At 37.5% G+C, this 20,403-nt stretch overlaps 1 protein-coding gene across 1 annotated transcript in view; it reads left to right on the forward strand.

Moving 5' to 3' along the window:
* LOC127451117 (transmembrane protein 104-like) overlaps positions 1-20,403 on the forward strand; it is a 107,690-nt gene that overhangs the window by 14,780 nt on the left and 72,507 nt on the right. Inside the window, exons 4-8 of the mRNA XM_051715554.1 lie at positions 4,309-4,390; positions 8,220-8,316; positions 8,440-8,520; positions 16,246-16,345; positions 18,482-18,578. Coding sequence (XP_051571514.1) covers positions 4,309-4,390; positions 8,220-8,316; positions 8,440-8,520; positions 16,246-16,345; positions 18,482-18,578 — 457 coding nt within the window. The remainder of the gene's footprint in view (positions 1-4,308; positions 4,391-8,219; positions 8,317-8,439; positions 8,521-16,245; positions 16,346-18,481; positions 18,579-20,403) is intronic.

Consider the following 20,403-nt stretch of genomic DNA (forward strand, 5'->3'; position numbering starts at 1 on the left):
CAAACATCATCTGCAGCCTAAACTGAACTTTTGGTTGGATTTTAGGTGTGAATGCACTTAGCTGCATAAAGAGCTATAGCATGCTCCCTTGCTCCCTATTTAGTGAATGATTTAACCTCCAGTGTGCTGTTTGTCTGCACAGTTCGAAATACACCTTATTTTCATCCTTACTCCATATAAAGCCTCTGAAAGCAACATTTATCTGCTTTTAGATAAATGTGAGAATGCACAGTGAATATAGGAATGCATTTACTAATATTAATGAATAGAACAGTGATAACAAAATAAAATATAACAAAATATATATTCAAATGAAGCGACCCACAGATGTGTTAATGTTGGAAGTTATTCAAAATAAAATGTTTTTTTCAGATTTTGAGGGAATAATGTCCCAAAATCCATGTATGTGGTCATCATGTTTATCAGCGCACCGGCACATGAAAAATTAATACATTTTTTAAAGCAGCATATATTAAACGAAACTATAGATGCTACTCTACACCCAAACATTTTTCAATGAAAAAACGTAAAGCAGTTTCTTACCAGGGGCACTTCTGTTGGCTCTGCGCCCGTAGAAGGGTTTCACGGATATCGACTTCATGTTGCTGTGGCACGTGACACGTGGTGCGCTTGAAGTTTAACCCTTAAATGACAGTCTAGAGTGTTGTGAGCAGTATTCAGTCAGTTTAAATTAATTTCAATTATATGGATATTACGTTGTGTATAGTAAAGCCAAAATACAACGTCCACGCATGTGGATGTGGGGACGCACAAGGTTATGTTTCAAATGCAGTAAATTGAACTTAACTTGTATTGAACCTGGAACATTAAATATACATTTACATTGTACTCAGTGGTATTTGAATAACAAAAAAACATTCAAATATGTTATTAAAAATAGTATTGTTTTCTTTATGTAGTTATGTAGTAGAATTCTGTTGGAAACTGCAGTGTAAATCACAGGGTTAAAAGTGTTTAAATCAAGGTTAAAGTTAGACTTGAAAACATGTGTTAAATGCAGATATAGGTCACTGTGCTGTTTGCTCACCTCTAGTTTTCTTATACTGGGCCTTACTTGCATGCAAGGCAAGGTGTGCATTTACTGGGGTATCACCTGTTGGGTTTGGGAGGATGTAGGTATTAGATTTCCATTGAAATGCATTGTAGTTGTGCCAAAACTGGGGATTAAATGTGTCCCCAGTTTATGTCTACATGGGGCATGAATTTAAGAAGTACAGCTCTGTTTATTCTTTGTTTTCTGTACAATAACAGCACAACATGTCTACATTGGTAGCCAGACGTCTATATCTGTAGACTTTCTCTCTCTCTCTCTCACTCTGTCTTTCACTCTGTCCTTCTTGCACACTATTTCTCTGTCACTCTCTCATCTTTAGCTCACCTCTCAACCCCTGAACTGCTGCCGCTGGTACTGTGGCCATCATAAAACATTTATCACTGCTGTTCAGGGGAGAGTTATGAATGTTTAGATGAAATGAGATGGAGCTGTTTATCAGTAATACAGCAGAGGAGAGACCAGACAGCAGCAGTCTTTAAATACAGGTTGTGAGGGACGAGATGTCCAAATGAACTTGACAACATGTGTATCATGTGCAGCTTCACATACATAAGTCACACAGAAATGGTAGAAATTCATGAAAGAACGTTGACAACACCAGGGTTTCCGCGGGTCCTTAAAAAGTCTTAAGTTTTAAATTTACTTTTTTAAATTTAAGGCCATAAAAAGTCTTAAATTACAAGAAGTCTTAAATTTAGTTTGCTGAGGTCTTAAATTTTGGGGCGTGAATAGAGGAGACGCTTAAAACAGCAGAATCTGCGTGAGTCAAAATTCTTTGTCTCTCTCGTGCATTTAGCAGCTGACGCTTGAGTTTAGTGTGAGTGCGCGCATGGAAGCGCATTTTTACTGAACTTACGATGTTACACGTACAAATCTTCAGAAACCCGTTAATCATAAATGCAAATGGCGTTATTTTGCGTCTCTGTAAGCGAGCGATGCGCTAACACTATCGCTCCATCTTATAATCGACAAAGCTGTCAAAGTGACAATTTGCAAGCGCGTGATGTTGGAGCGGTCTTTTGACGCCTTTCAAATTTTGGCACTTCCCTATTTTACACTATACCTTTGACAAGAATTGTAAAGCTAACAGAACTACTCAGCTGCAGAGTTACACTTGTTATATCTCTCATCTCCATCTCTCTAGATCTCCATCTGACATATACAGGTATTTTCTTGCCATCTGAATCAGTCAATTTAAAAAAAATTGTAATATACAAAACAATAATGATATAAATTATAATATTAATAATATACATAATATGAAAATATGTTATCTATATTTAATATTTTGTAAATAATCCGTTTTCAATATACATCATAACTAATTATGCAGCACATTTCTCTTTCATAACTTAATCTGTTAACATTTTCAATACATAATTTCAACTTTAAATGGCCATTTTTAAGGTAACTGACGAGTTTTGACTTTTACTTGAGATATTTCACAGCAGCGCCATATTACATTTTTGACGAGAATGACAACGAGGCTGTGAGGGATAGACGTACAGTCTCTTCGATGGGCTGCACTGCAGTTTAAAGTGTTTTTGGATCGTTCCACAGACAAAATATTGGAAAAATATCTTTTCAAGGGCACTCAGTAGACAAAAAACTCCAGGCAACATGAGTTGTGGAAAATCAGATGGGATATTGGAGCTTTTTACAGATTTATACCGTGCATGCCATTGAAGAGATGGTAAGTCTATCCCTCACAGCTTCATTTCCATTCCCATTAAAAATCAAACATGGCGCCGTTGTGAATAAGTTCTATAGACCAATCCTCTTGTTTACAAAAACGTCAGCGCATGCGCAGTAAGTGGTGGCAGAAAACCCGCTGACTGTTGTTAGATTTGACGGATTAAATGATTAAACGAAAGACACAAAACCATCATAAATACAAACATATTCTTAGCAATACATTTACTATAATAAAATGAGTTAATAACAAACATGTAACCATGTTTGCTATACATTTTTGCTGCAGAGTTGTGAGTTGAAATTATCTCAGTCCAGTCAGCTCTGTTGATGGCTTGAAGCCACAGCAGTCAACGAGAGCCCTCGGAATCATTTTTCAACAACGTAATCTGATAAAAGTTGCTTTTTGCCACCACTTCCGTGTTTGACATAAGCAGTGACATTGCCAAAGCATTGGTCTATTGCATCACGTCTTGCTGGAAAGCAAGTGATTAAAGAGAAGAATCATAATATAGGCTACATACATTAGGCTACATGCATTCTTAATGCTTTCATTTAGAGTTGTAATGTTGTATTAACTTCTTTAAAAAAAGGAAACATATAAATGCACAATAAAATATAAAAAACATGTCCAGAGACATCCAAGTAGTCTCAGTGGTTTTGTATTTACCAGCTAATTAATTATTTAATGTGTTTTTTATTATTATTATTATTGCGAAAGTGGTCTTAAATCTTTCTTTTATTTGGCCCTAAAAAGTCTTAAGTCTTACATTTCATTCCTTCGAACATGCAGAAACCCTGAACACACTAAACTAGGGTTTAGAACAGAACAGGATCCATTTAAAAAAAATACCAGAACCAGATGATTTTCATCACTTCATTAGTTTTGTTGTAATTTAGTGGTATTTTATATAAAAATGAATAAAATATCTTAATGAAAAAAATAGTCTTTTGCAAGAATCTGTTCTGTTAATATATGAAATAATCGCATTATTTTGTAACAGGCTGCTGAGGGCAGTAAATCCAATAAGATCAATAAATTCAATATTTTTTCTTCAAAAAACCTAAAATAATCGTTAAGGGAACCATTAAGGACCTGTTAAGAGGAATCGGAACTGGAATCGTTAAATTCCTTACGATTCCCAATGCTACTAATCTTCTATAATGTGTAAAGTGTGTAAAAATTTACGAGTGAGAGAATAATTAGCGGGAAATAATCTAGGGCGGGACTTGATTTTGTCCATTTGTGTTTGATTGGATCTTGTTAGGCTATATGATATTATTTATTTATATTGTTTTTCCCACCCACTTGGCCTTGATTACATCATTTAAAAAGAAAAGTTGTTAAGAGGTGAAAAGAGTTTTTACATTTCATCGCAAAATTATGAAAACAAACGTTTTCTTTAGAATAACATGCACTCATGAATTACGCACAATAATACCAGGAACATTTTATAACAGTTTTCAGTTTTCTTTTCTTACTTTACTAATACTCTATAGATGAAAGTAACATGTCTTTTTTTTATCCGTTCTGTCTTTAGTTTCATGACCACCACATTTGTAATTGAAGCCATGGCTGCTGCCAATGCCCAGCTGCGCTGGAAGAGGAGAGAACAGGAAGAGGTCAGTGACTGCACCACTGTAATGAAGACTCATTCCCTACGAAAATTACACTGTTAATGTAAATGTTGTGCTACGCTCAAGATATAATCAAGCCAAAAAGTTGATGAAGCATCCTGCTTTGAATAGGACTGACCTATCAGTGAATTAGGGTGTACTCACACTAGGCAATCTGTACCGTGCCCGAGCATGTTTGACCCCCAAAGTCCAGTCCGTTTGACTAGTGTGATCACTCCGTACCGTGCCTGGGCATGGTACGCTGAACCGTGCCTTGGCCCGTTTGAAGAGGTGGGCTTGGGCACGGTTCAGTTGGCTCAGGCATGGTACGCATCTAGTGTGAACGCTAACCGTGACCGAGCACGGTAACTTGAAACATGACGTCAATGATGCGACTGGGCAAAGGGATCACTTTGGTCTATGGCATAGGTGTAGTGTTTACTGGAAATTTGGGCAGACGAGAGTATACAGGAACAACTGGATACAAAACACAAGAACTACGAGATATTTGGTAAAATTCGCGACTATCTTCGAGCTCGTGGATACCAAAGAACCATTGAGCAATGACATGATAAGCTGACAAAACTTTGGGTTCAGTATTTGAAGGTACGGAATGCACTCCATAAATCTGGCTGCTCGTCGGATGAAAAGGATAAATTCCAGTGGTACGATGCTGTCGACAATTAGGCATGCGAGAGGGCCGTGTGTCACCACACCCCAAACGACTCAAAATAAGCCACAAAGTAACGTTACAATGATGGACTGGATTTTCTTCCAGTTTTCTTCAAAACAACAAGTTGCATCGTAATGACATAAGTGTGCTCAGGCCCGGAATGTTAAGAGCAATGTGAATGCAGGCCAGCGAAGAAGTAGGGAGGGGGGACAGTCATGCTTGGGCACGGTACAAGGCAACCGGGCCTAGTGTGAATATGCCCTTAGTCAAGGCCATATAGGACAGACATACTAAAATGGTACCATTGAGTTGAAGCAGACTCAGAACAAGGCTAGTGCACAGCTCGTGTTTCTAGTTCTTTGCAACCCATACAAACAGAATATTGGAAATTGAATTCTTTACTACAAACAGTTATGGTCTATAAAATGATAAAAACCTATATACCACATTTCTGTTTTGGTGGATGTTCTGGAGGATTGCACACTTAGCAACAGTGAAGCTCTTACAAAAATGTTCACATGGTTTTTATTGTCATTCCTTTCATACAGCCTATGTGTTACTGAAAATTAATTAGATGTTTTTCAGTGTTTTATTTGTTTTTTTTTCAAATATTGATGACATTTTAAAATTGTTTCGGTGCTTTTTTTTAAAAGAAATAATAAAAAAACATTATTCCAAACTAATTACAGTGCATTCAGAAAGTATTTAGACCCCTTCATTTTTTTTCCATTTTTTTTAATGTTGCAGTCTTATGTTAAAATGCTTTTAATTATTATTTTTTTTTACGTCAATCTACACTCCATACCCCGTAATGACAAAGCAAAAACCAGATTTTTGATAACTTTGCAAATTTATTAAAAAGAAAAAACTGAAATTTCACATTGACATAAGTATTCAGAACCTTTGCAATGACACCTGAAATTTAGCTCAGGTGCATCCGATTTCTCTGGATCATCTTTGAGATGTTTCTACACATCTGAAACACTGTACAGAGCTCAGAGACAGGATTGTGTCAAGGCACAGATCTGGGGAAGGCTAAACATTTATTTTTTTTTTGGCTACATTGAAGGTTCCCAAGAGCACAGTGGCCTCCATAATTCTTAAATTGAAGAAGTTTGGAACAACCAGGATTCTTCCTAGAGCTGGCCGCCTGGCCAAACTGAGCAATCGAGGGAGAAGGGCCATGATAAGAGAGGTGACCAAGAACCCGATGGTCACTCTGGTTGAGCTCCAGAGATCATGTGTGGAGATGGGATAAACTTGCAGAAGACAACCATTACTACAACACTCCACCGATCTGGGCTTTATGGCAGAGTGGCCAGACGGAAACCTCTCCTCAGTGCAAGACACATAAAAATGCACCTAAAGGACTCTCAGACTGTGAAAAACAAGATTCTCTAGTCTGATAAAATGAAGATTGAACTGTTTGGCCTCAATTCCAAGCATCATGTCTTGAGGAAACCAGATACTGCTCATCACCGGTGCAATACCATCCCAACGGTGAAGCATGGTGGTGGTAGCATCATGCTGTGGCGGTGTTTTTCAGCAGCAGGGACTGGGGGACTGGTCAGGGTTGAAGGAAAGCTGAATGCAGAAAAATACAGATATTCTTGATGAAAACTTGGTCCGCTCAGGACCCCAGACTGGGCCGAAGGTTCACCTTCCAACAGGACAATGACTCTAAGGACACAGTCAAGACAACGCAAGGTGGCTTAGGGACAGCTCTGTGTATGTCCATGAGTGGCCCAGCCAGAGCCTGGACTTGAACCTAATCGAACATCTCTGGAGAGACTTGAAAATGGCTGCCCACCGACAGTCTCCATCCAACCTGACAGAGCTTGAGAGGATCTGCAGAGGAGAATGGCGGATCCCCACATCCAGGTGTGCAAAGCTTGTCGTATCATACCCACAAAGACTTGAGGTTGTAATCGCTGCCAAAAGTGCTTTTAAGTATTGAGTTAAGGGTCTGAATACTTATGTCAATGTGATATTTCAGTTTATTCTTTTGAATAAATTTGCAAAGTTAGCAAAAATCTGGTTTTTGCTTTGTCATTATGGGGTATGGAGCGTAGACTGATGTGAAAAAAAATAAAATAAAAAATAAAAATAATTTATAGCATTTTAGCATAAGGCTGCAACATACCAAAATGTGAAAAAATCAAGTGGCCTGAATACTTTCTGAATGCAGTGTATGTCAACATTCATTTTTTCCCCCAAGAATTTCAATTTAATAAGACTTATTTATATAATTATTTTTGTCTTTAAAAGTTTAGACCTCTTAGACATTTTTTACTTTAAGCCCCAGAAAATTATCAAAATGACTTTGAAAACATGTTCACCATAGTAGAGCTATTCCCCATAGACATCCATACAACGGTGGCCCCAAAGACTTCAATTGTAAGTGCATTTTTGTCCTTTTTTTTTTTTTTTTTTTTTTCAAACTGAGATATGAGTCAATTCATTTTCGAGTGCAGTCTGAGAGAGGTTCACAGATAAGATGAGAACCTCACTCTGTAATGATAACCAGAACCATTTCGGTGGAAAAAAGTGGTAGAATTTTTTTTAAGTATCTAGACATAATGACTCCAACCAGGTGTCCTAAGCAACCAAATTGACCCGGTTGCTAGGGAGTGTAGAGTCACGTTGGGTTAACCTCCTCATGGTCGCTATAATGTGGTTCTCGCTCTCGGTGGGGCACATGGTGAGTTGTGCGTGGATGCCGCGGAGAATTAGGTAACGCGCTCAACAAGCCATGTGATAAAATGTGCGGATTGACGGTCTCAGACACAGAGGCAACTGAGATTCGTCCTCGCCACCCGGATTGAGGTGAGTAACTACGCCATCACGAGGACTTAGAGCGCATTGGGAATTGGACATTGAATTAGAGCTGAAATTGAGCTGAAATAGTTTTAAGAGTTGTGGGCTGCCTAAATGCATTGGTATCAAGGTTTTGCGGGATGGTTCTGGAAGAAATGGTTGTATCTTGTGAAATTTAACTATATATTTGCTTGTAGCAATCTAGCATATGTAAATGTATGTACAGTGTTGTAGCAATCACACATATGTAGATGTTGAAGTTTGAGAGTTTTTTTGTTTGTGAGCATTTTTTTTTTTTCAGAGCATTAGTGAACTAACCAGGTTTTCTGTTATGACCGTTTTTAGATCAATGACAGCGACTCCAGCTCGGACTGTTCAGATGACGAGGTCATTATCCATGGATGGTCAGAACCCGTAGAGACGCGGCCCATTCTCTCAGTCCGTAAGTACTGTGTTTGCATTTTATTGTCTTTGTCAATGCAATGTTATTGTGTAACAATGCCTTGTTGCCCAATTTCAAAATATTAAACAAAGTTCATTGTTGTTTCGTCATCTTATATAACAGAGCGTGCCGCCAATTTAGACCAATTTGACATTGTCGAGAGAGTCGAGATGGGACAAATGGCCTCCATGTTTTTTAATAAAGGTAAGAAGTGTTATGTCATTATGTGCTACAAAGTGAACTTCAGTTAAGACATTGAGTTTTATAAGGCTATTAAGCAAGACTTTTAAAAGATGGTTTATGAAGGTCATATAGCAACTCGAGCGAGTTTTGCTTTAATGTTCAATAACAGTGAGTGAGGTTATTGGCTGCTAATGGGGTGTAATTACAAATGGTTAAATAGCTTTTGGTTTTAATTACTTCACTACAGAGCATAATCTGTTATCCTCACTTGCATGAGGCTTGCGTCAAGATGGACAATCCAGGTAATGAGGTAATGTTCCTGCTTAAGATGAATATGAACAAGAGGTGTTCACCTTCAACTTGAAACAGAAGCATAATTTTTACACATCCGTTTCCTATTTTTACTTTTCTATTGCTCCATCAGGGTTCTCGCCCTTCTAAGCATCATTTCACTCACAGCGCTACACAATAGCTGACTCTGCAGTCCCCTGGGCAGCCTTGTAATACCTCAACAGCATTGTTTTTGGCATCTTGTCCAACCGAAAAAAAAATAAAGAAAGGGACAGACAACAGAAATGCCCTGCTGTTAGATCAGTGTTTCTCAACCAGGGGGTTGGTGCTGACTAGAGGGCCTTAGTAAACTTCCAAAGGGGCTACAAAATGTCTTAAAAGTATTTAAAGGATTAGTTATACCAAAAATGACATTTTCAAAATGTTGTTTCAAACCTGTATGATTCTCTTTCTCCAGTGGAACAGAAAAAGAAATGTTTGGCAGAATGTAAGGAACTGACCACCTCAGTCACTGTTCACTTTCATTGTAAAGAGAAATAATGAAAAAATGACTGACTAAGAAAAGTGAATGAAATGTGAATGAAAGTGAAGTGACAACATGTTGATGTAAATAATGACAGAATATTTATTTTGGGGGTGTACAATCCCTTTAAACTGGAATATTTAAATAATTTACTAATTAAATGCTATATCTGCTAAAAAAAAAAAAACTGTCTCTCTCTCTCTCTCTATCTATCTATACTACCAGTCAAAAGTTTTGAAACACTTATTCTTTATTATAATTTTGTTTTTCTTCACATTTTAGAATAATAGTAAAGTCATCAAAACTATGGAATAACATAAATGGAACTATGGGAATTATGTTGTGACTAAACAAAATCCAAAATAAATCAAAACTGTGTTATATTTTAGCATCTTCAAAGTAGTCACCCTTTGCCTAGAATTTGCAGACAGATTTTCTCAACCAACATCTTGAGGTATCACCCTGGGGTGCTTTTAAACAGTATTGAAGGAGTTCCCATCTATGTTGGGCACTTATTGGCTGCTTTTCTTTATTATTTGGTCCAAAAAATTTTTTATTTTAAATTAAATGTTAGTTTTATAATGAAATAAATTAATATGGTTTTCTCAATCAGCCAAAACATTAAAACCACCTGCCTAATATTGTGTAGGTCCCTCTCCTGCTGCCAAAACAGCACCAACCCGCATCTCAGAATAGCATTCTGATATTCTTCTCACAACAATTGTACAGAGTGGTTATCTGAGTTACTGTAGACTTTGTCAGTTCTAAACAGTCTGGCCATTCTCTGTTGACCTCTCTCATCAATAAGGCATTTCTGTCCACAGAACTGCTGCTCACTGGATGTTTTATGTTTTTGGCACCATTCTGAGTAAACTCTAGAGACTGTTGTGCGTGAAAATCCCAGAAGATCAGCAGTCACAGAAAAACTCAAACCAGCCCATCTGGCACCAACAATCATGCCATGGTCCAAATCACTGAGATAAAAATTAGATAAATTTTTTTTTTTTCTCCATTCTGATGGTTGATGTGAACATTAACTGAAGCTCCTGACCCGCATCTGCATGATTTTATGCACTGCACTGCTGCCACACGATTGGCTGATTAGATAATCGCATGGATGATTGTTGGTGTCAGATGGGTTGGTTTGAGTATTTCTGTAACCGCTGATCTCCTGGGATTTTCACGCACAACAGTCTCTAGAGTTTACTCAGAATGGTGCCAAAAACAAAAAACATCCAGTTAGCGGCAGGTCTGCAGATGGAAATGTCTTGTTGATGAGAGAGGTCAACAGTGAATGGCCAGACTGGTTCAAACTGACAAAGTCTACGGTAACTCAGTACAAGTACTCAGTACTCTGTACAATTGTGGTGAGAAGAATAACATCTCAGAATGCTATTCTGAGATGCGGGTTGGCGCTGTTTTGGCGGCATGAGGGGGACCTACACAATATTAGGCAGGCGGTTTTAATGTTGTGGCTGATCGGTGTATATAAGTGCAACGTATAGCATCATGTTTATAACTTGGGAGAAAAAGCAAGAACTTTACATGTACCGCTGAGCTCTCGCACTGACAGTTCACAGTAAAGTACAACCTTGACAAACATAATTACCTTTAAATATAAAAACATTTTTTATCCCCTTAAACAATTTTCAGTATATCTAAAATGTTTGAATTGTCAAATTCTGTTTAATTTATTCATCAAATGTTATTTTATCTTTATAAGATATAGGACTGTTGAGCAGAGCGATTAGCAAGTTTTAAGGAACCAAGAATGTCCGCAGTAATAAATTCTGCTTCTGGAGAAATTTGTGTACATATTGTGTACATATTTTTTTTTTCTCCTTCAACCTCTTCAACCAGCCGGCGGGTCCAAAAGGGGTCGCTATGTCGCAAAAAAATGTAATGCTTAAAATGTAAAGTCTCTAAACAAAGCATCGGAAATATATTTTATCGACTATTGATGATCAAATCTCAAACATCATCACAAAGGGGAGGATATCCGCTTTCTAATGACACCTAGATTGAGCTGAGCTATTCGATGAAACAATGGTCAGTGGTGGATGAACTGAAAATTAGACTGAATGTCTATGGATGAGCACATCTCTGAGTGCTAAAATTAGTTGTTTCAACATGAGTAAAATGAGCCACCTACATTTCAGATCGGCATTTTGTGGCTTAAGGTGTTAGATGAAAAAATATTTTTTCTAGTACTTGCTGAGATCTAGTGGAATAAAATAAGATGTTTTGGAGGGAGATGGAGGGAACAGAACCAGAATTACATGCTTACAAAGTTAGGAAAAAAAATAAAAATAAATAATATTTATACATTTTTAAATTCTTTTCATCATAAGGTTGTAAATATGTACAATGTTATTTATCAATAATTGGTGTCTTTTTTTTTTTTTTTTGTTTTTTTTGTGGGGGTGAGGGGAGGGGTGTTTCTGAGTAAATGAGACCAACTTTTGGCAATTAGTCCACAGTATGTGTTAATGGTGAGCTTTTACATTTAGAAAGCGTGAAAAATTGCAGGTGGCAGCCCAGTTAAAGGAAAATGTTAACATGTAAAGAGCAAAAAAAAGATTTTAAATTCAGTCCTTAAAATTAATAAATTTTATGTATTGATAGCCTTAGTTTCTGTTAATATAAAAGTTTGAAAGTTTGTTATTTTAGCAGAAGTGCTAAAAATCACAACCTGTGTATGGGGGCCTTGAAATATTGACTTAAATAATGTGGGACCTTGAAGATACAAAGGGAGAATCACTTGCTTGTTATCCATTAGGTGGCGCACTTGTTACACTCTCACACAAACCAGAACAGACTCTGGCGCTAATGCACTGCAGGCACCCATGCTATGTGAACGTAAACACGCTGGCTTAGAGCTTTCTCTGCACGGACATCACTAACTTTCTCTGTAGACTCTTTGTTATTCTATTAAGTTTGATGTGTTAAAATAGCCCACTATGATGTGACCTTTCTCAGCAAAGGATGGAGTTAAGTGCCCACTTTTCCTCATGCAGGTGCGCTGGGGAGAGACTAAATGACTACCTGAGCTGCCTAGGAGACTCGTAAATATATTTAATGGCACTGTAACTCACCATGACTGAGATTCGTTTAGTTAGTGTGACTTTAGTATTGACTGTAGCTTTTAATAGAATGCAAGGACTCATTTGCCCTCCTGTCTTAGGGCATGATGTGTTTTAAAAGCTAGTGCAGGTGTTAAACGCACCTTTTGTAATGGGAGTGATCAATCCATGAGCTGTCATTTAGTGGAAAAGAACAACAGGCTTATACTCCAAAATGAACTGTAGTTAAAGGCTTTAATGTTCATGAATGGACATTAGGATTGTCAAGACAGATGAAAGTTTATTTTCTTTGCAGAATGAATGCACAGTAAGTATGTTGTTGAAATTATTTGGGTGCAGTTGTCGAAATTAAAGTTAAAAATGGATCAGTTCTGGTCTGAATGAAGAAACAGGAAGTCAGACGAGTTTGGCCAAGTTTTGCACCACTCACATTTTTTTACGAACATATTAATATCTAGTTTACCTAGCTGTAACATCAACTTTCAGATTCTGATTAAAATCTTTAATGCTTAAACATATTTTTTAGTTTCTGGTATTCCCGTGTAGCAATACTGCATTTAAATGCATGTGTGTGAATAAGAATAGCTGCTTTCTTTTATACCTTTTCAGTAATGTTGAATTGTAGCCTAAAAAAGCAAGCAGGTGGGTTTCCATTTAAATCTGGGCAGTTTAAGAATGGCTTCAAACTATATTTTAAGGAAAAATGAACATTTCCATATTTATTTCCATAAGTGATGAACTTACTCTAGTTCCCTCATAAATTGTGCTGAATGAATTGTAAAAAGAGCACTGCAATTGAATTGGCATTCATAATTTCCCATGTTTTCTGCCAACATTTGGCCATTCATCTTAGTAAAATGGCGTGGAACTGACAACAACATTTGCCACTTTTTATTGTGGGTGGAAAGATGGCTCAATTAATCATGTAAAATAGCGTTAGGTTTTTTTACATTTTAAATGTAGTTTTAATAGCCTGTTAGCTCTCGTCAACTTCAAAGTAATGAATGAATTGATTGGTCGGTTGGACCGTTTGAGATCCTCATAGGAGCTTTGGTGAATGATGAACGAGTTTTGTGGTGAGCGGGTTTGTCTTTCGTCCTCAATGCTCTCCATCTCATCTCCAACTGGCACGGACTGAGTAATGGATGAATGGTGAAGTGGTGTGTGGAATGTGGAGTGTGGGATTAAAGAAGAGAAGAGTTGGGGGATAGTTTTCATAATGAAGTGCTTGCTTCTTTAATTAGGGTGATTTATGCTGCTCTGATGCAGCCTCTATGCCTATACAACCTACTTTCTTCACCAGTTGAGGAAGTTCAACCTGCCACAGGAGCTGCTGACACAGTTCTACTCAGCCATCATTAGATGTCGACCGATAGTGGATTGTACCGATACAGATAACTAAATTGGGCAGTATCTGCCGATAACAGATTAATCAACCGTTAATTTTTAAAACTGATATTTTATGAAAAAATAACACTCAAGGTAAAATAGTGCTGAACTTTATTACAAAAATAAACAGTACTGACTGAACCATGAAAATGTATTGTACCTTTTTAAATGAAATAAATAAATAATATATATATATATATATATATATGAACTAATATTCAAATTTTAAAGTCAGCTGATTTTTAAATTGATATTGTTTCCTTAGTCCACAAGAGGGTGCAATAAATACATAAACCATTCAGCACTGTTATTTTATTGCATAGAACATTTCATTTTCAACTAATGTGCATAAAATAAATAAAACGTTTTAGTCGGCCCATATTCTCAAATGCTAAGTCAAAAGTAAAATGAGTGGGGAAAATGCTTCAATAGACAGTTCACATGATGTTACACTTGCACTGATTCCTACTACACCACATTGTTTTTTATCAGTACAGTTGTATGTAGAGTAGCAATATTCCCAGATATCAGTGGTATTCGGCTAAACTTGGTGGTGAAGTGGCTCAGACTATGAGCCCAGGCCAGGGGCTGTTCAAACAGACAGAACACAACAGACTGGAACCGAACGTGTGGATCTAGAGACACACACTTCCAAATTGAACATCTTTCCTGACAAAGCATTTAAACAAGTCATTGCTTAATCTGAGAAATGCTTATAAGAAAGCAAGATGCAGCGGCCAAAGACCTCCACTAACTGTAAGGGGCTGTTCACACCGAATGCTTTTGCAACCATCCATTTGTTTTTCTATGTAAACGCGAGCTAGACGAACGTCTTTTTTTCCCTTTGTTATAGTTTATTCAGTGTCTCATGCAGGGGCGCTCTTTTGTAAATGATGTGTCTAATTAAAAAGAACTTTAAAAGCATATTGATACACCTGCTTTCTGTTAAACTGTATTTGTTGCGCTGTGTCTAGCCTTTTTTAGTGCAAGAATGTGATCGATCTGAAGTCATCGTATTACAATGAGGATAAAAAATGTAATTGAAATCAGATGCATTTCTGATTTGTTTATACGTTTCTCTCGGCTGTATGAAGATATTAATTTGCTTTCTCACATCACTAGCTTTAAATATGCAACTTAGCTGGATAACAAATGCATAATCGTGACCAGCTTGATATAAACTAATGCAAATAGATGGTAACAATCGTGACATTTAAACATTTGGGTAGGACTTGCTTGTATTGCATTGTTCTAATCGCTTGAGGTTAACTTTAATGTTAGCGTCCTCTCAGCCTTGTCTGCAAACATACTGCTGTTCTCTACTAATGCAGCATCTAGTCAACAAATTAATTACTTTTTAATGATATGACGTGTGCTGTAGTGTACTGTACACATACCTTTTCATTGTTAATGTTTTAAATCCATATCTGAAGTGTTCCGCTCCATGCAGAGTGTAGTTTCACGTATCAAAACAAACACCACAAGGCATCAGTGAAGTTATAGTTTTTATTTCGCCTCTAGAGGCCGCTCTCATACTGTATAACGATAGTGGACCCTTCCCAGCCGCTCCATCACCGGACACAACGGGGAAAAACTAGTGGTGTGTATTTTTGCAGATAACTGATAGTTCCACAAATCTGTTATCGGTACCGATTAATTGGCAAAACTGATTTATCAGTTGACCCCTAGCTGTCATTGAGTCTGTCCTGTGTACATCTATAACTGTCTGGTTTGGTTCAGCCACCAAATCAGACAGAAGGAAACTACAACGGACAGTCAGGAATGCTGAGAGGATTATTGGTGCCCTACTGCCCATCTTCCAAGACCTATACGTCTCCAGAGTGAGGAAACGTGCAGCTAGAATCACTCAGAACGCCACACACCCTGCCCACTCCTTCTTTGAACTGTTGCCCTCTGGCCGGTGCTATAGAGCACTGAGCGCCAGGAAATCCAGGCACAAGAACAGTTTTTACCCTCAGGCCATTTTCCTCATGAACATTTAAACTGTCTCAGGACTCCCCCATAGTGCAATAATGTATAAATATGTCATGTAAATTCACTCATATTTAATTCAATAACTTTACATACCCCTACCTTGCACATACATTATCAATTGCACATGTACATATGCCATTCTGTTATATGTCCTATTATTTGTATGTCTGTTTATACTCTTACCTTGATTTATATTCTGTCTCTCACTATAAAGTTCTGTGTGCACTTCTCCTATCACCAAAAAAAATTCCTTGTGTACATGAGAACACTTGGCAATACAGCTTATTCTAATTCTGATAAGTGGGTATAGAGCGTTAAGGAAGAACATTGGAATCTTCTAGGGATTGATGCTGCCCATCTACATGTTCAATAAACCACTCCACCTGTTTTGTATTATGTATTTAAAGTGATATTTTATTTAAAGTTGTCAATCTATAGAATTACATCTGAGTCTTGTTCCTGCAGTTGGTGTCAACATGTTCTACATCTGCATCATCGTGTACCTGTATGGAGATTTGGCCATTTATGCCGCTGCTGTACCAGTATCTCTTATGGAAGTAGCTTGGTGAGTTTAAGTTCTCACACTTTACAGATCTTGTTCTTGAGTTTAAATAATAAAACGTCAACGTGACTTTTCAAATGATGACATTGCAGAGCAAAAATTCAGTTAAAATTGCCAATGGGATGCTTCAACCCATAAGAAATGTGTCTAGTTGGCTAGTAGTTAGAACACGAATAATTGGTGTTTCACCAATCTTCAACCAATAAGGAATTGCCCAGTTGTCTGGTTGTTAAAACTTGATTGATTTCTTATCAAGGCACTTCAACCAATAAGAAAGTGCTTCAACCAATACAAAGTCTTTCAGTCGTTCAGTCAATAGAACTCGATTAATTTCTCATTGAGGCGTTTAAACCAATAAGATGCTTCAACCAATTTAAAATACATCCAATTCTCCTGTCATTAGTACTCGATTAATTTCTTATCGAGATATTTCAACCAATAAGAAGATGCTTCAATCAATATGAATGTTTAGCTGTCTAGAACCTGACTAATTTTGTAAAATTAAGACAGTGAAAAAACATTTTGAACCATTAAGAAATTCATCCAGTTGTCCAGTTGCTTGAATCATTTTGTTATCAAAGTGTTTCAGCAATAAGATTTTGCTCAACCCCCAAAAAAATTTGCCCAGTTGTCCAGTCATTAGATCTCGATTAATTTCTTATCAAGGTATTTCAACCAATAAGAAAGTGCTTCAAGCTAAACAAAATTCTTTTAGTTGTCCAATTGTTAGAACTCGATTAATTTCTTATCAAGGCGTTTCACCAAATTAATATGATTTTGATTCAACCAATGAGAAACAAACTTGATTAATTGCTCATCGAGTTGTTTCAACCAATAAAAAGAGGCTTTAACCAATAAGTAATTTGTCCAGTTGTCTAGTCATTAGAACTTAGATAATTTCTTTTCAAGGCATTTCGTCAATAAAATTATGCTTCATCCAATAAAAAAAAAGCTATCCAGTCTTTAGAACTTGATTCATTTCTTGTCAAGGCATTTAAACCAATATGATGCTTCAACCACTTAGAAATTCTTCCAATTCTCCATCGGCGATTTAATTTCTTATCAAGATATTTCAACCAATAAGAAGATGCTTCAATCAATATGGATGTTCAGCTGTCCAACCATAAGAACTTGACAAGACAGTGAAAAAAAAAATAGTTTTGAACCAGTAAGAAATGTGTCCAGTTGCTAGAACTTGAATAATTTATCAGTGTCTCACCAATAAGATTTTGTTTCAAGTCCAGTTGTTCATTTGTCTAACTAATATCATTTCTTATTGAGGTGTTTCGCCAGTAAGATTATGCCACCAATAAGAAATTAGTTAGAAGATTAATGACTGAATTTTGCATAACTTTTTACTAATTTTACCTAAAGTGAATTTCACAACACTTATTTTACACAACATTTACTCCCTATAAATGTTAATATCTAAAATTCTTCCAGTCATTTCGGACTTAGTTATTAGAACATGGATAATCTTAAAATGGTCATTAATCGTCCTGGGGCCTGGGTAGCTCAGTGGTAAAAGACGCTGGCTACCACCCCTGGAGTTCGCTAGTTCCCAGGGCGTGCTGAGTGTCTCCAGCCAGGTCTCCTAAGCAACCAAATTGGCCCGGTTGCTAGGGAGGGTAGAGTCACATAGGGTAACCTCCTCGTGGTCGCTATAATGTGGTTTGTTCTCGGTGGGGCGCGTGGTGAGTTGAGCGTGGATGCCGTGGTAGATGGCGTGAAGCCTCCACACGCACTATGTCTCCGTGGCAACGCGCTCAACAAGCTATGTGATAAGATGTGCAGGTTGGCGGTCTCAGATGTGGAGGCAGCTGGGATTCGTCCTCCACCTCCCAGATTGAGGCGAATCACTAAGTGACCACTTAAGGGGACTTAAAAGCGCACTGGGGACTTAAGGGGACTTAATTAGGATTTGGGCATTCCAAATTGGATGAAAAAAAAAAAAAAGGACATTAATCATCAGATTATTTGGACTGGATGAAATATCGGTCCATCACTACTCCAAAGACATGCTGAGTAGGGCAGAATTTCCTAAACTTGCCGGAGTTTCATCTATCTGTACTTTACCAGATACGAAGGCACTATGTATTCTAGTATCTTGTATAAATCAATTTGTTTGTCTTCCCACAGTGGGAATTTCTCATGCAGTGCAGGGAGTGTGAAATACAATGATACAGAGTCATGCTGGGGACCCGTAAGACGTAAAGACGCCTACAGAGTGTTTCTGGTGAGTGCAGCCGTGCTCGCTACACAGTCGAACATCACACCTCATTGACAGCACTTACATCTCCGCAGGGTGCTGGACGGACACCAACTGAAGGTACTGAACAACTGCAGCGATTCACATAAAGGTTGAGCAAGAGAGTGGAAGACAGATAAGACACTTAAAGGGGCAGTTCACCCAAAAAAGAAAATTCATTTTTTAATCGCCCTCATGTTGTTCCAAGCTTATGACTTTCTTTTCTGGAACACGAAACGTTGGGCAGAATGACTGGTTCAGTCATCATTCACTTTCTTTGCATCTGTTTTTTCATACAGTGATTGGTGACTGAGGTTGTCATTTTTTGTTCCACAGAAGAAAGGGTTTGGATTTGAAATTACACTAGTAAATATAGAATTTTCATTTTTTTGGATAAACTATTCCTTTAATACTCATAATCTCTGTAGACTCCTCACCATAAGCATTTTTGGAGGTGTTTTGAATGCCCTTGAAATTCACGTAGAGGCACAGCACAAGACGCCAGTGTGATTTCCTGCTTGCCTTTTGCATTTCATCAGTGATGGATGTGCTGATTCATTGCACTCCATCTCTAGAAATAGAGCGAGGTGGTTGTCCCGTTTGCCAATATAAAGCATTATTTTAGCTTTTTTAATATCCTTGCTTGGATAAGCCTCTTATTGCATGTTAACCACAGGAAATTATGCTGATTTTAGAATTTACGCCAAGATGTGCCTACTTTACCCATGTGTAGGGGTAGGATTCAGAAGGAATTTAATGGTTCTGGTTCCGATTCCACTTAATGGGTCTGGGTCTTTAAAGGTAAAGTAGTATTTTTTTTATATTTTTTATAAAACCGGTTCTGAATAAAAACCTGTTCTTGGTTCTCAACCGTACTGAGCTGATGAGAAGCATTTTTCTGTACTTGGTTTGTCATATGTTGAGCTGAGATGAGGTCACACACATTACGCTTATGTATATTGTGTATGTGCTGTAATTTGAATTTATTAGATAATTTCTTTACAGATGCTTTCAGGCAGCTGGAAGACACAACCCACCTCATTCTTCCCCAAACCCCACCCCTTTTGACTAGAACACCACCATAAATTCTCCTCTCAGACATGCCCTCAAATAAATCATGTTTATTATTGATGAAAGATTAATCCGGTCGGCTTATAAACTGAGTCGCTGAGGCTGTCCTCTCTCTCTCTCACTTTAGAGTGTCAGTGCACTTGTGGTGGAGGAAAATTACCCAATTTTGAGTCTGGGGATTGGGACATGTCCGAAGGGGCCGACTGTCTTAGCCACCAACTTTATGAGCTTTATCAGACAATGTGTGTGTCCCTGTTGAGTCTGTGCCACAGGATGTTGTCTACCCCAATCATTTAGCCAAGCGCTTGTGATTTCACTTGGGCAGTCCCTTTGAATCACAGTTTAATCAAATAGAATTAAAGTAAAATTTGTTTATTTTGAGTTATGCATTACGGAAATAACAAATCATGGATGAATTGCCATTTAACTGAAAGACTGTAACTTGAAATGGCAGGTGTAATTGTTTGCAGTTTTAGCTGTGCATGTCAATACCCTTGACATGTTTCTTTTTTTTTTTTTTTGCTTTTGTTTTTGATATTTTGGGAAGGATCTCAAGGAATCTGTCAAGAACCTGTCTGGGACATATTTCTCCTCAAAAAGAAAAAATAAGAAATCATATTTTGTATAAAGAAAATGGCATATTAAAGGGTCATTAATAGGGATGGGATTTTATATATAGAATTTCAATATATCGCGAACCAAAAAAATGACAAACCATAACGAGGCAAAACTCAATATTTCG

This window comes from Myxocyprinus asiaticus, chromosome 14, assembly GCF_019703515.2.
Source record: "Myxocyprinus asiaticus isolate MX2 ecotype Aquarium Trade chromosome 14, UBuf_Myxa_2, whole genome shotgun sequence".
NCBI lineage: Eukaryota > Metazoa > Chordata > Actinopteri > Cypriniformes > Catostomidae > Myxocyprinus > Myxocyprinus asiaticus.